At 50.7% G+C, this 16,368-nt stretch overlaps 2 protein-coding genes across 2 annotated transcripts; one reads left to right on the forward strand and one right to left on the reverse strand.

Moving 5' to 3' along the window:
* Positions 1 to 198: 198 nt before the first annotated feature.
* On the reverse strand, positions 199 to 4,816 carry RPL35 (ribosomal protein L35). Its single transcript, XM_016211098.2, has 4 exons — positions 4,785 to 4,816; positions 4,251 to 4,387; positions 2,988 to 3,069; positions 199 to 384 (listed from the first exon to the last, which is right to left on the reverse strand). Exons 1-4 carry the CDS (start codon positions 4,785 to 4,787, stop codon positions 235 to 237), a joined length of 372 nt encoding a protein of 123 aa, XP_016066584.1. The 5' UTR covers positions 4,788 to 4,816; the 3' UTR covers positions 199 to 234.
* A 3,890-nt stretch (positions 4,817 to 8,706) lies between these two features.
* ARPC5L (actin related protein 2/3 complex subunit 5 like) lies at positions 8,707 to 16,357 on the forward strand. The gene is made up of 4 exons (XM_016210960.1): positions 8,707 to 8,977; positions 13,107 to 13,179; positions 14,152 to 14,328; positions 15,548 to 16,357. Exons 1-4 carry the CDS (start codon positions 8,829 to 8,831, stop codon positions 15,608 to 15,610), a joined length of 462 nt encoding a protein of 153 aa, XP_016066446.1. The 5' UTR covers positions 8,707 to 8,828; the 3' UTR covers positions 15,611 to 16,357.
* Positions 16,358 to 16,368: the final 11 nt, after the last annotated feature.

The following is a 16,368-nucleotide window of genomic DNA, read 5'->3' on the forward strand; positions in this document are numbered from 1 at the left end:
CAGAAAAGGGCAGCCAGGGCAATTCCATGCCACAGGTCCAAAGTAACCGTAACAGAGCACCCAACAGATCCTTGAGACCAGTACCGTCACAGCTCCACAGCAGGTTTAAGCAGGCCAGCCCAAATCCACCAGACCCCTAGGCCACACCAGCCCACCTCTCCAGCACGGTCAGCTGAAACAACTGCAAACACAAAGCAATGTCGGCCAGTTTGTGCTTTATTGACGCCGTGATGCTCAGGCCTTGACCGCGAACTTCCGCAGTGGGTATAGCCGCTCCTTCCGCTGCTGCTTCTTGGTCTTCAGGTTCTCTTCATGCTTGTTGAGCCTGCGGCGCATGGCCCGTGTCTTCTTGGGTCGCAGATCTAGGGGTTTGTACTTCTTGCCCTGGGTGATGGAGAGTGGGGAGAATCTGAGGACCAGGGCTTAGGAGGTACTGCAGTAGCTAAGGAGGCCCCAGAGGTTGGAGCTAAGGGTGCTGGGAAGTGTCTGAGGAAGGTGCATGGCTGGGCAGGTTCATTTGTAAGACATGAGTGTGAGGAGCTGTATGACATCCAGCCCAGTAGAGAACTGTTAACATGGGATTAGAGACTGATCATACACCTGGCTTAATAGTTCATATAATTCCCCCATATACAAGGTTGTAGGAATTATCCCCACTAAAAAAAATAAGTTGAGTTAGGGCCAAAAAGCGAGTGAACTTGTCCAAATCTCAAGAAAGCTGTGGCGAAACTGGGATTTGCACCTCAATCAACCAACTCCCTACTGAGCACTCTTTCCACCAGCCTAATTCCCTGCCATGGAGTCAACATCACAGCCAACCCAGTAAAAGGCATGTGACACCCAGCAAGTACTGGGGGTGGTCACTGTTATCTTGGCTTAAATTTTGCAAGGTGGTGCATGTAGGGGCGGTGGGTTGCGGCTTAAGCAGTGCTCCATAAACCTGGAATGTCTGCCACCTGTGGATGTTCCCTGTAACAGTGCTCCCATATAACAAGAGCCCCAGAGGGAAGCTCTCGCTTGGCCAAGGTAATCCTGCTGAGAGGCAAAGCCCCCTTTCCTGCCTTAGCGGCCCCCCACCACTCCTGCTCCCAGACCTTTAACAAGGCCTCCATCTCTCCATCCCTGGCTCTCACTTATTCTTGCCCCACTTGTTCCCAGTGTGCAGGTCTAGATTAAGGCAGCTCTCTCAGTCTCGCCTCTGTTCTGCAAAGGTTCCCTGAGCCCTCTTTGGCTTGCAGCCCCGTGCTGGGTGCTGGCTTGGTAACGAAGCAGACCTGGTCCCTGCTCAAGGAGCTCCCAGCCCTGTGAGGAAGACTAAACAGAGTGTGGCCCAACAGTGGGGGAGGAGGTTTCACCTCACAACTGGCAATGGCCCTGAAAGCAATGTAGATGCCAAGTGAAAGGGGGAGAAAACTGTGCACAAAACCCCTTAATAAAGATAGCTGAGGCCCTTTCTGGGAACCACCAACAGCTTGGAGGAGTAAGCACAGGGCAGAGAACTGCAGAAAAAAGCCAAACAAGAGATAAGGACAAGCTCCCAAGGGACCTTGGAGTATTAAACTCTTTGTCCACTCACATCTCTCACATCAGTGGGCAGTCAGAACATCATCCATTTCAAATTTACTAAGCCCCTTAGAGCTCTGCTGCCCCAGAGTAGTCACTAGCCCATACCATTCACACTGTCAGTCCTCAGACGCCATAGTCATATTAAGTGATCAAAGGCATACATGGCCAGAGGTGACTGACGGACAGAGCAGAAACAGAACACATCTGTCACCACAGAAGGTCTACTGGACAGCGCTGACTTCACCTCTACCTCCCTGAGTAGTGCCTGGCATGGGTGCACTCACTGGATGGTTATGAAGACAGGGGACCACCTCTGCTTGGTCCCCTCAGAGCCTGATGAAAGCTTCAGACCCAATCCTCAGAAAACATTCCCACACACAAATGTGCTTACATCCAAGGGTGGCAGCACCTCACCCCCACCTCCACAGCTAGTGTCCCCTGGGCAGCTAGCCCAGGTACACACCGTGACGACTCTTTTGAGATATCAAACCCTCCAGTTACCCAAACACTAATTTGGGAGTTGATGTGAAGCCATTTTGTGGATGTAATTAAAACCACTAATCAACCAGTTGATTTAAATTGAGAGGATATTCTGGGTAATCTAGGTGGGCCCAATAAAATCAGTTGAAAGTCCTTAAAGGCAGGGCTGAGGCTTTCCCCAAGAAATCCCCACCTGTCATGAGTGCCAGCCTGCCCATGATCTATGGACAGCCACTTTGGACTTGCCATTAGCCTGCCCCACAACCACGTAAGCCAATTCCTTGTAATAAATTAACTGTACATACACACAGTATCCTACTGGCTTGGCTTCACTGCTTGAACCCTGGTAAGACTAATTTAAGGACAGGACTAGAAAACAGTTGTAAAAATCCTAGGCTGAGGGATCAGACACCTGTGGAAATCTCCCAGGAGCACTCCATCCACTCCTCCCTAAGACATGGTTTCAAACCTTGGCCCAACTGCTCCATTATTTGTACAGGACCCTGAGCAACTTAACCTCTGTAAGCCTTGAGGTTCTAATCCAAAACACAAGAACGTGAGGTGCTCAGCAGTGACTGACACAGGGTGCTAGTAAGACAAAACATTTAACAGACAATCCTCACAGACTGTCCAAACTCACTCAGCTGCTGAGGCTGCACCCCAAACCCAAGTGTCCAGCCAGACTCCTACCACACTGTTGATTTTCTGACAATTGCAGCCATGAGGAAATGCAATCTGCATACCATATACTAGTGCAAGATGCTGGAAAGGTTAACTCATCTACAAGCTGGGAAGGCTCTGGGAAGTCCAACTATGCCTAGGCAAAGCCCTGTCCCATACACATCAGCTGACAAACCTCTTCATTATTGACCTCCCTCGGCAAGGGAGAGTTGGAACTTTGCTTCCTAGAGCCAGGCAGCCCCACACATAACCCCACTCACCTTGTAGAATTTCCTGAGGTTTTCTTTCTGAGTCTGGTTAATGACGGTAAGAACACGGGCGATAGATTTGCGAACAACTCGGCTACAAGAACAAGGACATCAGTGAAGACAGTGAACACACAGTGCTCCCCAAAGCATCTCATTCAGGCCTTGACCCAGCTCTCATAGGGCAAGGGCATTCCCTACCAGCTCATCCATATTCACCCAAGAGGCGCCTAACCCAGCCCAGGAGGAAGGTATTCTGAAGGTAAGGCCGGAGATTATAGTACATGGGACACCCAGGAATGGGAACAGGGAAGGGCTGGAGTGCACTTTTGAGGACCTGTGAAGTGTCCACTGAGATGGCTTAATTAGGAGTGATGGAGGGCTGATCAGGAAAGGTCTTCCATCCTAGGCCATATATCCTAAAGGCTATGAAGCTGACCTAACAAATGCCCATCTTAATGAGCTGACTGGAAAGAATCATGCCACAAGCTGGGCAACCAGGAAAGCTTAAGGAGTAGCAGCAGGGGCCACTTGGGAGAGAGGGGAGCCTGAAGCTAGGAACTAGCTGGGGACAGGTGAATCTGTAGTCATGTTGAGTAAGAGGCATGTTGGGGGAATGAGGGAAACTGGTAAACCTGGTCTTAAAGATTCAGCATGAAACTTGCTTATGTGTTCCCAAACTCATCCAATCCCCTCCCACCAGATTATGAAGGTTGTTGAGGGTGCATTTTATGGAAGAAAAAAAACCTGGACGGTAAGCCAACCTGCCCATCAGGTAGGATTTGGCAGAAGTGGAACTTGTGCCCAGGTTGATCGACTCCAAGCCCATGTTCTTTTCACAATTCTTGATCCAAGTAAATCATGAAGTTACACTACAACTCAAGGTGCAAAGCACCCACCTACCAAGTGAGGAAAAAATACCAAATGCTGGTGGGAGGTGAAAGAAAATGTCCAGTTGGGTTTTTGAAGGAAGCATTAAAATGTCCCCGAAGAGGGACACCCTGTTCTTTCACCAGCCAGAGAAGCTGAACAAGGGCACTCCTCCGGGAAAAAGAACCACACGATCAAAGGCAGGTAAAGGGAGCGGGTCTCCTACGAGGACGGCCGCGAGCAGGTGAACCTGGTTAGGAGGGAGTGACATTCCGACCCACAGATCCATTGAATGGGCACTTAAGCGGACACCTCCCTAAGCCAACTTCAAAAATCCACAACTGCCCCTGACGCGCACATATTCCTCCCGCCGCCCAGAGGGCCGTGGTCCGGCCGCCCATCACTTACATCTTAGAAAGCTTGGAAGCTGCGCCGCCTGTCACTTTGGCTACGCGGAGCTGGGACAGCTCCACTTTCAGGTCGTCCAGCTGTTTGAGCAGCTCCTCCTTCTTCTTGCCGCGAAGGTCTCTAGCCTTAATTTTGGCCTGTGTGCAAGAAAGAATCTGGGTCAAATGCCCGGTGGCTCCGTCTCCCCCTCCGCCGCTCGCCGAGGCCTCCACCGGGCACCCCTACCCCTCCACCTGCGTCGTGGCCAGCCCCGAGAGGGCGCACGCCTCGCGTAGGGTAACCAAGGCCCAGCTCCGCTGCGAGTCTGGGCCGCTACTCCCATTCCGCAGACTGGAAGACGGAGGCCCCCCGGCAGCGCGCGCGCGCCTCTTCCAGCCCAGGCCGGTAGGGTTGGAGGAAGGCCGGCCGTTGCGGACCTAGGCCATTCCGCACGGTGCCCCACGGCAGGTGGAACCCCAGGGTTCACCCTGCACCCCCCACCCCAGCCCTCGAACCCCACAGAGCGCGGATGGCACCCGATTCTCCCGCTCTCACCATGGCTGTAGAAGCCGCCGCCGCCGCCGCCTGCTCCGAGAGAAAGAGGAAGGGGCGGGGCTGACCTCCACAACTACTGCCGGGTGACGGCGGGCGCGGCCAATTGCGCCGCAGCTGGGGTGCCCGGCTCCGCCCCCCCAGCCCTTCCCCAGCGCCGCGAGGAAGCGGTGGCACTGCCCGCCCAGTCCCGCCGGTCGTTCCCTCGCCCGTCTTCTCCCTGTCCCCGAGGTTACGATGGTCGGCCTCAACCCCTGAGCCGCGCAGCTGGGGAAACCGAGGCACGGGAGAGGCAGCTTACCAGACATGGCATAGTGAGGACTCAAATTCGCCTACTTAGTCATTTATTCGTTCATTCGGTAAAATTTTGCAGGTCGCCCAGTTCGTGCTGCTCCGTTCTGGGGATGGAAAGGGATGAGAGCGGAGGGTTTTCAAAGATGAATTAATTGGGGCCCTCTCTTGGAGGAATTTAAAGGCCCAGGTGGGCGGGGAGGGGCGGGGTCAGCTGTACGTCTAATAATTATACTGGCCGTTCTAGTGGAGGCCGCTTGTGGCTGGGAAGGAGCCTTCTTGACCTTTTTTAGTGAACCCAGCCCGGTTTCAGATTCTTGCTCTGTTGCCTGGTGCTAGTTGAGACTCAGCAAATATCTTCCTCTCTTTGAATCTCAGTTTTCTCACCTGTGAAATGGGGTATTTATGAGGATTAGGAAGATAATACTTAATACTCTTCTCACAAGACCTGCTGCTTGACAGTCGCTCAAAATACCATCGTTATTAATGTTCCTTCCCAGTGGAATGAACACTTGAGTTGGGCCCTGAAAGGTAAAGAGGAATTCACAAAGCAGGGAGGGTACTCAGGCTTTCAGACTGGGCAGTTTGTTTCCCTGGTGTCACCCCGGGGAGCCTTCTCCTGTGCCCTTCTTTATTCCTAAGCCTTATAATAAATTGAGACACAACCTACCCCGTGTTCCAAGTTTTCTGTGCAATCCTCTCTTTAGCTCCAAATATCCTGAGTTAAAATGACGTTTATGTGTTGTTTCCACAGTCAGTCTGTTAGTTCTCTGGGGGCAGAACCATGGCTGACACCTGATTTTGTTTTTCTAGCCTCTAGACGCAGTATGTGAATGCTTGTTGGATGAATGAATGAGCCTTGCCCCAGACTACAATGAGAGAGAATATTAGGAAGTGAAAGGATATGGGGAGGAAAAGGCAGACAGAGGGCAATCTTGCCATGGATTACTATTCTGAAATGGAGGTCAAATAGTGCACGGGGACTTTGCTGTCACATTTCAAAAATGCTTATAGTTCTATTAGAGCTAATGATTGTGTACATATTTTCTGGACTTGAAATTACCTGTGACTTCCATTCCTCTTACATGCTACATCCAATCCACCAGCAAATTCTGTAGCCTCTACCTTAAAAATATATTTGACCTCTTCCCACTACTCTTTTTTTTTATTGTTGTTAAATCCTCACCCGAGGATATGTTTATTGACTTAGAGGGGACAGAGAGAGAGAGAGAAACATCGATATGAGAGAGAAACATCAACTGCTTGCCTCTTACATGTGCCCCTACTAGGAGTCAAACCCACAACCTAGGTATGTGCCCTGACCAGAAATTGAATCCACGGCCTTTCGGTTAACCAGATGACGCTCCAACCAACTGAGCAACACCGGCCAGGGCCCCCCCATTCTTATTGGCACCTGCCTGGTCTGAGCTACCATCGCCTGTCACCTGGATTGTTGGGTTATCACCTCTTCAATCACCTCTCTACTTTGGCTCTTGCTCCCAAATGTGTTCTCAATACAGCTGATAGAGGGATCCTTTTCAAACATAAGTCAGATCATGTCACTGCTTTGCCCAGAATTTCCAGGGCTGTCCCATCTGGATTAAGACTGCATCCTTTCCGCAACCTACAAAGCCTTACAGCATCCCTTCCACTTCTATCTCCTCTTTTCTCACTCTAGTTCCAGTATGGCCTTGCTGTTTCTGGAATACATCAAGCTTGCCCTGCCTCTGGGCCTTTGCTTGGTTCCCTCCTTCACTTCCTTTAGGTCCCTAATCAGTGACACCTTTTAAGGGACATCTCTGTTGACCACTTTATCTAAGGTATTCACTCCCAGGCACTGCGTGGTTTTTTTTTCCCCTCAGCAAAGTCATCTCTGACATAGTATAGTACAGATTTTTAAAATTCTGCCTTCCTGACTGGAATGGAAGTCCACAGTTACATAAGGAGGGACATTTCATTCACCAGTTCATTTGGAGGCTATTTCCTTACTTGTAAAATGGACCATCTCTGTTTTAAAGTTCCTCCTGACCAGGATCTTCTGGGGATATGAATTTCTGCTGTCTTGTGACCTGCCTGAGTCACAAAGATTTCTTCCAAGGTATGAGGCTGAAAGACAGGTGTGCTTTGCTTGTTTCCAGGACCCCCAAGACTTTTATTCAGCACCTATTTCCCACTGTCTGTATCTTTAGCACCCAAGATTACGTAACATCATAGTCTTACATTTTTTTCCCCCTTCACTTAGCAATAATTGCCCCTTGGATAAACGTCATTGGCTACGTATGATACCACTACTACACAAAGCTTGGCATATATATATATATATATATATATATATATGTGTGTATATGTGTATATGTGTATATATATATATATATATATATTTTTTTTTTTAAATATATCTTTATTGATTTCAGAAAGAGGAAAGGAGAGGGAGAGAGAGAGAGATAGAAACATCAATGATGAAGGGTCATTGTTCGGCTGCCTCTTGCACACCCCCGACTGGGGATTAAGTCCGCAACCTGGGCATGTGCCCTGACCGGAATGGAACCCTGATCGCCTGGATCCTAGGTCGACGCTCAACCGCTGAGCCACGCCCGGCCGGGCGGCATATTTTTTTTGATCTGCAGACACAGTTCAATGAAAAATACTCAAAGCAATAAAACAAGTGACATTTCATTAACTACTGGCCTTTATTAAAGAGTACTATTATATGAAAACAAAGACCCAATTTAGTCTAAGGCTAAGGCCCATTAATGGAACCCTATCAAGCAACAGCCTAGGCACCTAATCCTGGCAGAACATTGTTGTCCTTGACTGTGCCCTACCTCCTCCACTCCCATCTTGCCCCATCTCGGACTCTGGGCTTCCTACCAGAAAATGACTCTCCAGTGAGGTCAAACTTCTCAGTGCCTAGAACCTCACCCTTCCTGCCAGGACGGTGACCACAGGGTCATCTCCCTGTCCTCACCCCGTCTCCCCCACCCTCCTGGCTAAGGTGACTGCTACACACGCGGGGCCACCACACCCTCAAATCCAAAGGTCTTCATTGTCTTCTTAACACCCTAGATATACTTTAAACGTCTTAAAATTCCCCTAGTCCACAGGGTCACTGTGCACAAGGCAGAGGCCACCTCTTCTCAGCTCTGTGTGGTGGCGCTCACGGCTCCTAAAATCTAAGACTTAGGCTCCCCCAATCCCCATCACTCCGCGGGTTTAAGAACTACTACTCATCCCTCAGCTCGAAGGTTTCTTCTCCAAGAAGCCTGCCCGGCATTCGACAGGCACAGCCGGCTGCCTTCTCCTGGGGGTCCCGTGCTCTCTCAGTCTGATGACCCCCGGAGTCCGGGGCTGTGCCCGCGCGGACCCCTTCCAGGGCCAGGGGCTCATCGACTGCAAGGAGGGAGGCTGAAGAATGAGTGGCGTACAAGATGCTGGGCCTGCTCCGGGATGGGCGCCCGCTCCTGAGATCGGAAGACTGAGGCGCAAGGAAGAGGGAGTCAGGAGGATAGAGAGAGGGGCGACCAGAGGACCGGTGGCAGAGCGCTTTTAGCCGCGCCCCCCCCCGGCTCTGTCCCGCCCTCCAAGGCACTTCCGGTTCCGGCGTGGGCCGGAAGTTGGCGGGCGGCGGCGGCTGCGCGCGGAGTAGGTGGAGGCAGTGCCGGGCGGCCGTTTCCCGCCCCCGAGCCGGTTCGGAGCGGAGTGAGTCTGAGGTCGGAGCCGGAGCGCAGCTGGCTGAGCGGGCGCCGAGCCCCCGCCATGGCCCGGAACACGCTGTCCTCGCGCTTCCGTCGGGTGGACATCGACGAGTTTGACGAGAACAAATTCGTCGACGAGCAGGAGGAGGCGGCGGCGGCGGCAGGCGAGCCAGGCCCGGACCCTAGCGAGGTGGACGGGCTCCTGCGGCAATATCCTTCCCCGGCGTGGCGGCTCGGGCTCCCTGTGGCCCAGCCTCCCCACTTCCCTCATCCCGCCCGGCCCCTCACGCTTACTCCCCACTCCTCTCTGATCCCCGGTCTCCTCTGGTCAGTCTCCGAACTCCCTTCCGACCTGGCTCCCCTCGGGCCATGTTCCCTCAGTCCGAGTATCCCCCACTTCTCTCTGACCTGCCTCCCACTCCTCTCGTTCCCAGCTCCGGTCCCCGGAGCCTCCCCGGCAGCGCAGCCCCACGCGGTCCCTGGACCCTGGTGGGCCGGCTTGCTCGGCGGCTCCAGGAGCCTGTCGGACGCGCCTCCGGCCCCTCAGGCCGCTCACTCCTCCGAGAGGCCTCTCCTCTTTTTTCCCCTTGCCTCCTCATCCATTCAGTCTGTCCCTTCCTTGGACGCTCCATCATTCCATCCTTCCCTTACAGGAAATGGGGTCAGACCCGGGCTTCACCGGCGGGAGGGGCCGAGGTGAACCACCGCTGAGTAATTGAGCGGCCAGGGCGGCCCCTGGCACGGTCCTCTCGGGCCTCATTGCCGCACCACACGAAAATAGGTGGGTGGGTGGCTTCGGGGAAGAAAGGACACAGGGGTGGCGAAGGCTGAAGCTTTAGTCTAACCCTGAGGTCTGAGGTTGTATACCTCTCACCCCCAAGTCAGTCTGATCTTTCAGCTTAATGCCACTGTTTCTCACCTCTTCTTGGCTTCCTACGAACACCTTGGGTTTTGGACCTTGATGGTCTCAGCCATGTTCAACAAGTGAGTTTGGCTCCCTCCCCCCAGTAGCCTTCATGTGCAGGAAGCAGTGGAAAAAAACTAGTAGTTTAGAGCTAAGAAAAACCAGAGAGCAAAAAGTGAAATATAAAAGTAGAGCCCCACGACTGGAAATGACTATTTTTGTGGCCACAGAAAACAAGCATTTAGAAAACAAGATTAAAAATAGAGGTGGTTGTCACAGCCTGCTTGGTCCCTTAGCAGTTTGAACACAGGAAACTGACTTATTCTCAGAGGAAAGATTTTTCTTTATTCAAACGGTGTTACAGGAAGTGCCTGCCCCTCCCCCGCACTTGCCACTGCAGGGTTGGAGGCTCATGCTGTATATAAATCAGGTTCTGGGTGTTTAATCGGTTGACTCAGCTTGGGAAGTCAGGCCTGTAGACTGCCTTTGGGAGGAGTCCTGCAGTGTTCCTCCAGTGTGCCTTTAAAAGAAAAACCTTCAGACTTTGTTTGGACAGGAATGTGTTTTCAGATACAAACTTGTATTTCCTGCCCCATCAGGATAACCTTGCTCCCTTTGGTGAAATGGTGGCATGAGAAGGCCCCCATGATGGAAGGTTGATTCTGCAGTCCGGTGCAGGACCTCACTCATGGGCAGGTGGTGCTGAAAGGGCTGCAGGGTCAGGCCTGTGGCCCAGAACCTTCCACAGATGGGGAGAACAAGTCTGGTTATCTGCTGTCTGGGCCCTGGTGCTGTAGGGACTTGAAGGTCATCTCTTATATGCCCTTGACTAGTGATAGGTTTTTCTTGAGGCTGCTTGGAGACCTAGACTTAGCACACCCAGGGGATGGTAGTTTCTTCACTGCTGGCAGTGCTCGGAACCTTGTTACCATGGAGAGAGTACCTCTTGGGACTGGGAAAAGGGAGTTTAGCAGGTGAGAACTAAAATCCTTGCAAATGTGAGGCCCAAGGAGGGAAGAGGAACTAATATTTACTGAGTCTTTATCATGTGCCAGGTGTTGGATTTATATTAGATCATTGAATTTAAACTGTAGAACATGCTTCTAGGAGTCAGGACAGAGATTAGGAGAGTAGAAATAGGGGTTGGTCGATTGGAGTGGGGAAGTGCAAGGAGGAGGTCTGTTGTGCTGTACACGGAAGCGAGTCATGGTGGGAGGTAGCACAGATGAAATAAAAAGAACATGGGCTGTGCACCCACACAGACCTAGCTCTATCATGCCATATCTGTGTGACCTTGAGTGGGTCATATACCCTCCCTGAGCTCAGCATCTTTCTCTGTTAAAAGGAGGAAAACCATAGTGCCTTACAGGTCCCATGGGAGCATCGCCGGACAACATCCCAGGCGGCTTCAGCGCATTGCTAGGCACAACAGCAGGTGTCTTGGACACTAAACTTGGGTCTGTGGGTGGAATGCAGCAGGGGATTGTAAAAAGAGCTTGGCTTTGGAGCCAGGCATACTTGGGCTTGAAGGCCAGCTGGACAGCTTAGCTTTGTGACCTTGGGCAGGTCACTTCCCTTCTCTGAGCCTCAAACTCGTTGCCTTTAAAATAAGAATGATGATTCTTGTCACAAGGAGTTGTTAGTAATGACACCTGAAAGCACTTGGCATAGGATCTGAGACCTTGTAGGGATTTTAAAGTGGTATTAGTTCCTTTTCTACCTCACTGAAGCACCTTCTGCACCTTCTGGTCCTCTGGAGGAGGGATTTGTTCAGAGCAGTGGTTTTGAATGATTTTGCACTTTTTCCTCACTCAGGAAATTTAGCAATGTTTGGAGACATTTTGATTGTCATGAATTGGGGGGGTGCTACTGGCATCTAGTGGGTAGAGGCCAGGGATGCTGCTAAATATTGTGTGATGGATAGAGTAGACCCCACATTGATCATCTGGTCTAACCGTGTCAGTAGTGCCGTAGTTGAGAAACCTGGAGGTAGAGGAGACTAGGAGTTGGTTAGGGTTCCCCAGCCTCCACAGCTTGTTCTCTGGAAGGGCCTGAGGCCAGCTGAGTACAGAGGCCAGCTTGATAAATGGTATTCCCTCCCAGCACCCCATATCTCCTCAGCTGCTGAACGCCCACTACCCATCAACACCTGCAGTGAATGCTTGGTAGATTGGCACTACAGAGAGGTAACTAAAGCAGTGGCTCTTTTGCCCCCGTGGACTAGTTATCCCACCCTTCCAAATGATTTTGTTTGCCAACCATGCTGGATAGTGAAGAGCACCAGCCAGCATTTCCTGTTAAACCTCTGGGTCTCTGCTTATTGCTCTGGGACACCAAATTAGAAAAGAATTTTGAGGTAGAAGTTAATCAGTGGCTGATATCAGACTGGCCCTTGCCTGGCTGGGGAAGAGGAATTCCAAGGCTGACAGATACGGGGTGGGCTGCCTCAGATGTGGAAGGTGGATCACAGCCCAGCAGGGGGCCGGGAGCTTTGGGGTGGTGTGGGCCTTGCTCAGTCAGAGTGGGGCCCACACTAGGAAAGGCAGGACAGCTTTGCTCCGTTGGCCATGGCTCTTTACATGTGGGTATCACTGCATGAACAGTAGAGACCTGGTTGGGCAGAAGCCATTCCTTGATCTATTTTTGAAGCTTTTGGCTGAAGCCAGTGTTTCAGATGAGGAAATGAAAGTCAGCTGATGTAATTCAGTTTAAAAGAGGTGTCACCTTCGGGGACCTAACCCAGATTGTAGTTGCCTTTTGAGTGCTGGCTTTTCAGAACTCAGCAAAGAATCTGTCAGGGTTGCAGCTAAAGTTGGTGATGGGGAGCATGGGATGGGCTCATTTGTTGGCAAAGGTTCTTACAGATGAATAAATCTTCCCCAGGTAGCAGTTGGGACCTCACTGGCCTGGGGAGGTCTTGGGAGATAGAAATTTTAGCGCATCTTAATTGCTTTAATAGTTTAACTGATACAAAACACTGGATTAAGAGTGAGAAGACCTCAGTCTGTGCCTTTGTTCTTCCCTTTTGGGAATGAGAAGGTGAGAAGGATAACCTCACATGGTGGTTGTGACGCTTCAGTAGGGCAGATATGGTGCCCCGTACCGAGCAGGTGCAAGCAGACTCAGTAAGATTTTGCTCTAAGTTTCCCCTGGAGGGCAGTTGCCTTGCTACTGCCTTCCAGGGACGGAGGGAGTATCCAAACTTTTGAGGGGGACAGTTTAGGGGATGGCAGGAGGGGCATACAGGGTTGGCAGCCTCTGGCTAAGGAAGGCTTCAGGCTACCCTCTATAGACTATGCCTACCTGGAAGCCACAGTGGGAGGTGGGTGGATGGGGATAAGATGCCATTTAACTCCACTCTTGTGAGCTGTTTTTGAGATTAATAAAAGCATGGACATGCTCGAGCCTATCCATCCTTAACTGGTGGTGATGCACAGGGGACATGCTTCGGGCGTTTCATGCAGCCCTGCGAAACTCTCCTGTCAACACCAAGAATCAAGCCGTGAAGGTAAAGGGGGTTGTGCTGCAGCTCTTCTGGGTGGTGTTGGGATCAGGGCTGTGGTTGTCTGTTGTCTCTAGCTGAGCGCAAGCTCCCTGGGGCTCTGGACAGTGTCTGTTCCATCTCTGCATCAGTGAGTGTCTACCAGGGGAATGAGTTGGCACTGGCAGTGCTTCCACAGAAGCCTCCTGGTGTTCCTGACATCAAAGCTATCAGTGTTTATAGTAAAAGCTCCCCAAAGAAACTCTTCACTTCTCCCCAGAGCCTCATGGGGTGAGAAGTCAGCTCAGCCCTTGGTGATTAGCTAAACTATATAAATTATTTTGCCACATGATGAGACTTATCAGTGGTTATGCTTTTATAGGCTGTTGAATAGGCTTTATTTGCATAAGGATTTTCGGTGCTTTTAAGATTTCCTGCCTTTTAAAAACTAAGTGAGAAGATACAGTTGTGCTTACTGCATCTTGGAGGCTAACATTTCATCACTGAAGCTAAAGTTTGGTCCAGGGAAAGGGGTCTCTGAAGCTGGGATTTTGCCATTTTGTGCCAGCATCTTGATGTGTACAATAGCTACACCTCTCATATGTGGAAGGGAATGGCCCCTCTGTTACTGGGGTGAACACAGAGGGAAGCTGCAGCCAGATAAATCTGTTTAAAAAAAAAGATCTCCACAGTTGTGATCCTGTGGAATCTAAAGCCTTGCTGGCATCTTCAAAAGTAGTGACACTTTGCCTCAGTAAACGAGTTATTGCCCCCCAAATAGTGGAATAACTTAACATAAATAAGGGATACTTTGAAATTTAAACCAGTAAAAAAATTTCTGCTCACTTATTTTTTTTAACCATCCCAGATGAATTATAAGTTATGCAGTTTGTAGTGAGTTCTGACCGCTTGCTTTGGTGTTTCTATACCAGAAGTGGGGGCCGTGGATGTGCCCAGGCAGTTGCTCTGGGTCTCACTCCTTTTCTCTTTTCTCTGTAGGAACGAGCCCAGGGTGTGGTGCTGAAAGTACTTACAAATTTTAAGAGCAGTGAAATTGAGCAGGCTGTGCAATCACTGGACAGGAATGGCATTGACTTGCTAATGAAGTACATTTATAAAGGGTTTGAGAAGCCCACAGAAAATAGCAGCGCAGTGTTACTCCAGTGGCATGAAAAGGTATGTGAACACATTGCCCATGCAGGCAGCCCACAGACTCACCCCCACCCCTGGGTTCAAGTCAGCAGGTCAGATTTTCTAAGCTGTAGCTCTCATAGGCATATGAGAACAAGAGGCCACACTGAAAGCAACCTGGGACATTTGATCACTTACCTCTGCCAAGATAGGTTCCATTGTCTCTGGTAATCACAATTGCTTTAGCTGCTGATTTATGCCAGGCAGGTCATGGGGCAGCTACTTGGCATGGTAAGGTAGACGAGGAGTCCCAGATGGGAGGGAGGCAGGCTTGCTGACGGCTGAGGCTTCATAATACTTTCCTTGTGGAGGTGGTGGTGGCGCTTAGGAATGCAGGCTGCGCCCTCCAGGAAGCTCTCAGGGCTTCCTGCTCTGGCTTCAGCCTCACCAGTCCAGAGTGGGCAGTGGCAGAAACCTTGACAGTCACTTAAAAGGGCCTTCATCCACCTGAAGCAGAAAAAGCTGTGCCTTTGCTAGGGTTGATACAAGAGTAGGGTTTTTGTGAAGCCTGTGTCTTGCCCAGGTGTCAGCGTCCCCTTATCCTTAGAGCTACAGGATGCCCACCATCATAGGAGACCAGGCTATAACTCACACAGAATCCTTTCCGAAGGCTTATTTTAAGGGAGTGGTCCTCTTACTGAGGGGTCAGTCACTGGGGCAGCTTCAGTGCTGGGCTGGGGTTGTGGTCTGCCTGCTCAGCCAAAAGGTGAGCTCTGGGCTTAAAAGGTGGGGGTGGCTATGGTGCTCGGGGAAACTGAGCAAGCCCTCTGCATGGTGTGAAGGCCAGGCCTTTTGGGCCCTTTAAGGCAACTTGGTGCTCAGCCCTATTGGCATTTCTAATGAGGGTTCTGTGAGGTAGCTTTGATGGGCATGTGTCGGTTCTGGAAACAATGAGCTTGTCAAAAGGGAAATTTGGGGGGCTCTGTTGTGTGTGTGCTTGGTAACAATGTTCTCAAGCCCAGTTCTGCTGCCTAAAGAGCAATTCCAGGACCCTTGGCTCCAGGATAGGGCTCTGTCCCTAGAATGGGGGCTCTGTTGCCTTCTCCTAACTGTGCCTGTGCTCTTGCAGGAATCCTTTTTCAGAGCGCCTGTGACATGGTGGGACCTAGGTCAGGAAGTGCATCATCCCATCGCCCCTGGCAGGCCAGGCTTCCCCTTGTCCAATCAGGTTCATTTGACACATTTCCTTTTCCTGCCCCCACAGGCATTAGCAGTAGGAGGACTAGGCTCCATTATAAGAGTTCTTACAGCAAGAAAGACTGTTTAAAAAAAAAAGACTCATGTTACCTTGAGAAGAATTTTGGATGCACAGGCTGGTGAAGAAGGGATTGACAATGGACCATCTTCCTAGGAACTCCCAACTATTTCAGGACATGCATCCGCTGAAGTGTATTTTATTTTCAAGGTGGAGGGAGAAATTGTCTTACTGTTTTCTAAATCCTTTGCAGGATCTGATAGTCTATGCCTTTGTCCACGAATAATGCAGAACTGACATTGTGACTGTCTGCCAGAGTGGCTGGCCAGTGTTGGTCAGGTGTACCTGTGTGCACTGCCTGTTTAAAACGGGGGAGGGATGATTTGGGCAGGTGCAGATCCAAGGGCTTCGGTGAAAGGGAGAGCTTGTGTTTTTGAATTGGAAACCCCCCGAGGGTTTGTACAGACATCCCATCCTCCCAGAAGGCGGGCTCTCTTGGGGTCATTGTAAAGTGCCTGCTGCATCAATAAAGCTCTTGGCTTATTAGTATATACTTTGCGGTGTGTTTCATATATGTAACAAAAAAGGGTAGTGAATGGGATGGTAATGAATGAGGGGTTGACTGTTCTGGAAACTCCCCAGGGAGTGCATGGCAATCCAGCCTCTTGCACAGCAGTACCTCAGGCCTGGGCTACAGTGCTACCGGCTGCTATGGAGAGATGTTTTGCTGAATAAGTATTTATTGTTTTTACTCTTTTGATTTGTATGTAATTTTGGAGCTTATTTAATTTAATAAAGTGCCAAACATTCAATAATTGACCTAGGCTTTA

Source organism: Miniopterus natalensis, chromosome 12 (genome assembly GCF_054644295.1).
Source record: "Miniopterus natalensis isolate mMinNat1 chromosome 12, mMinNat1.hap1, whole genome shotgun sequence".
Classification (NCBI taxonomy): Eukaryota; Metazoa; Chordata; class Mammalia; order Chiroptera; family Miniopteridae; genus Miniopterus; species Miniopterus natalensis.

Coding starts and splice junctions, on each gene's coding strand:
- RPL35 (XM_016211098.2), bottom strand. Junction 3,070..4,250: donor GCTTCCAAGCTTTCTAAGAT/GTAAGTGATGGG, acceptor TTGTTCTTGTAG/CCGAGTTGTTCGCAAATCTA. Junction 385..2,987: donor ACCTCAGGAAATTCTACAAG/GTGAGTGGGGTT, acceptor TCCATCACCCAG/GGCAAGAAGTACAAACCCCT.
- ARPC5L (XM_016210960.1), top strand. CDS start 8,829: ATGGCCCGGAACACGCTGTCCTCGCGCTTCCGTCGGGTGGACATCGAC. Junction 8,978..13,106: donor GTGGACGGGCTCCTGCGGCA/ATATCCTTCCCC, acceptor GTGGTGATGCAC/AGGGGACATGCTTCGGGCGT. Junction 14,329..15,547: donor TACTCCAGTGGCATGAAAAG/GTATGTGAACAC, acceptor CTGCCCCCACAG/GCATTAGCAGTAGGAGGACT.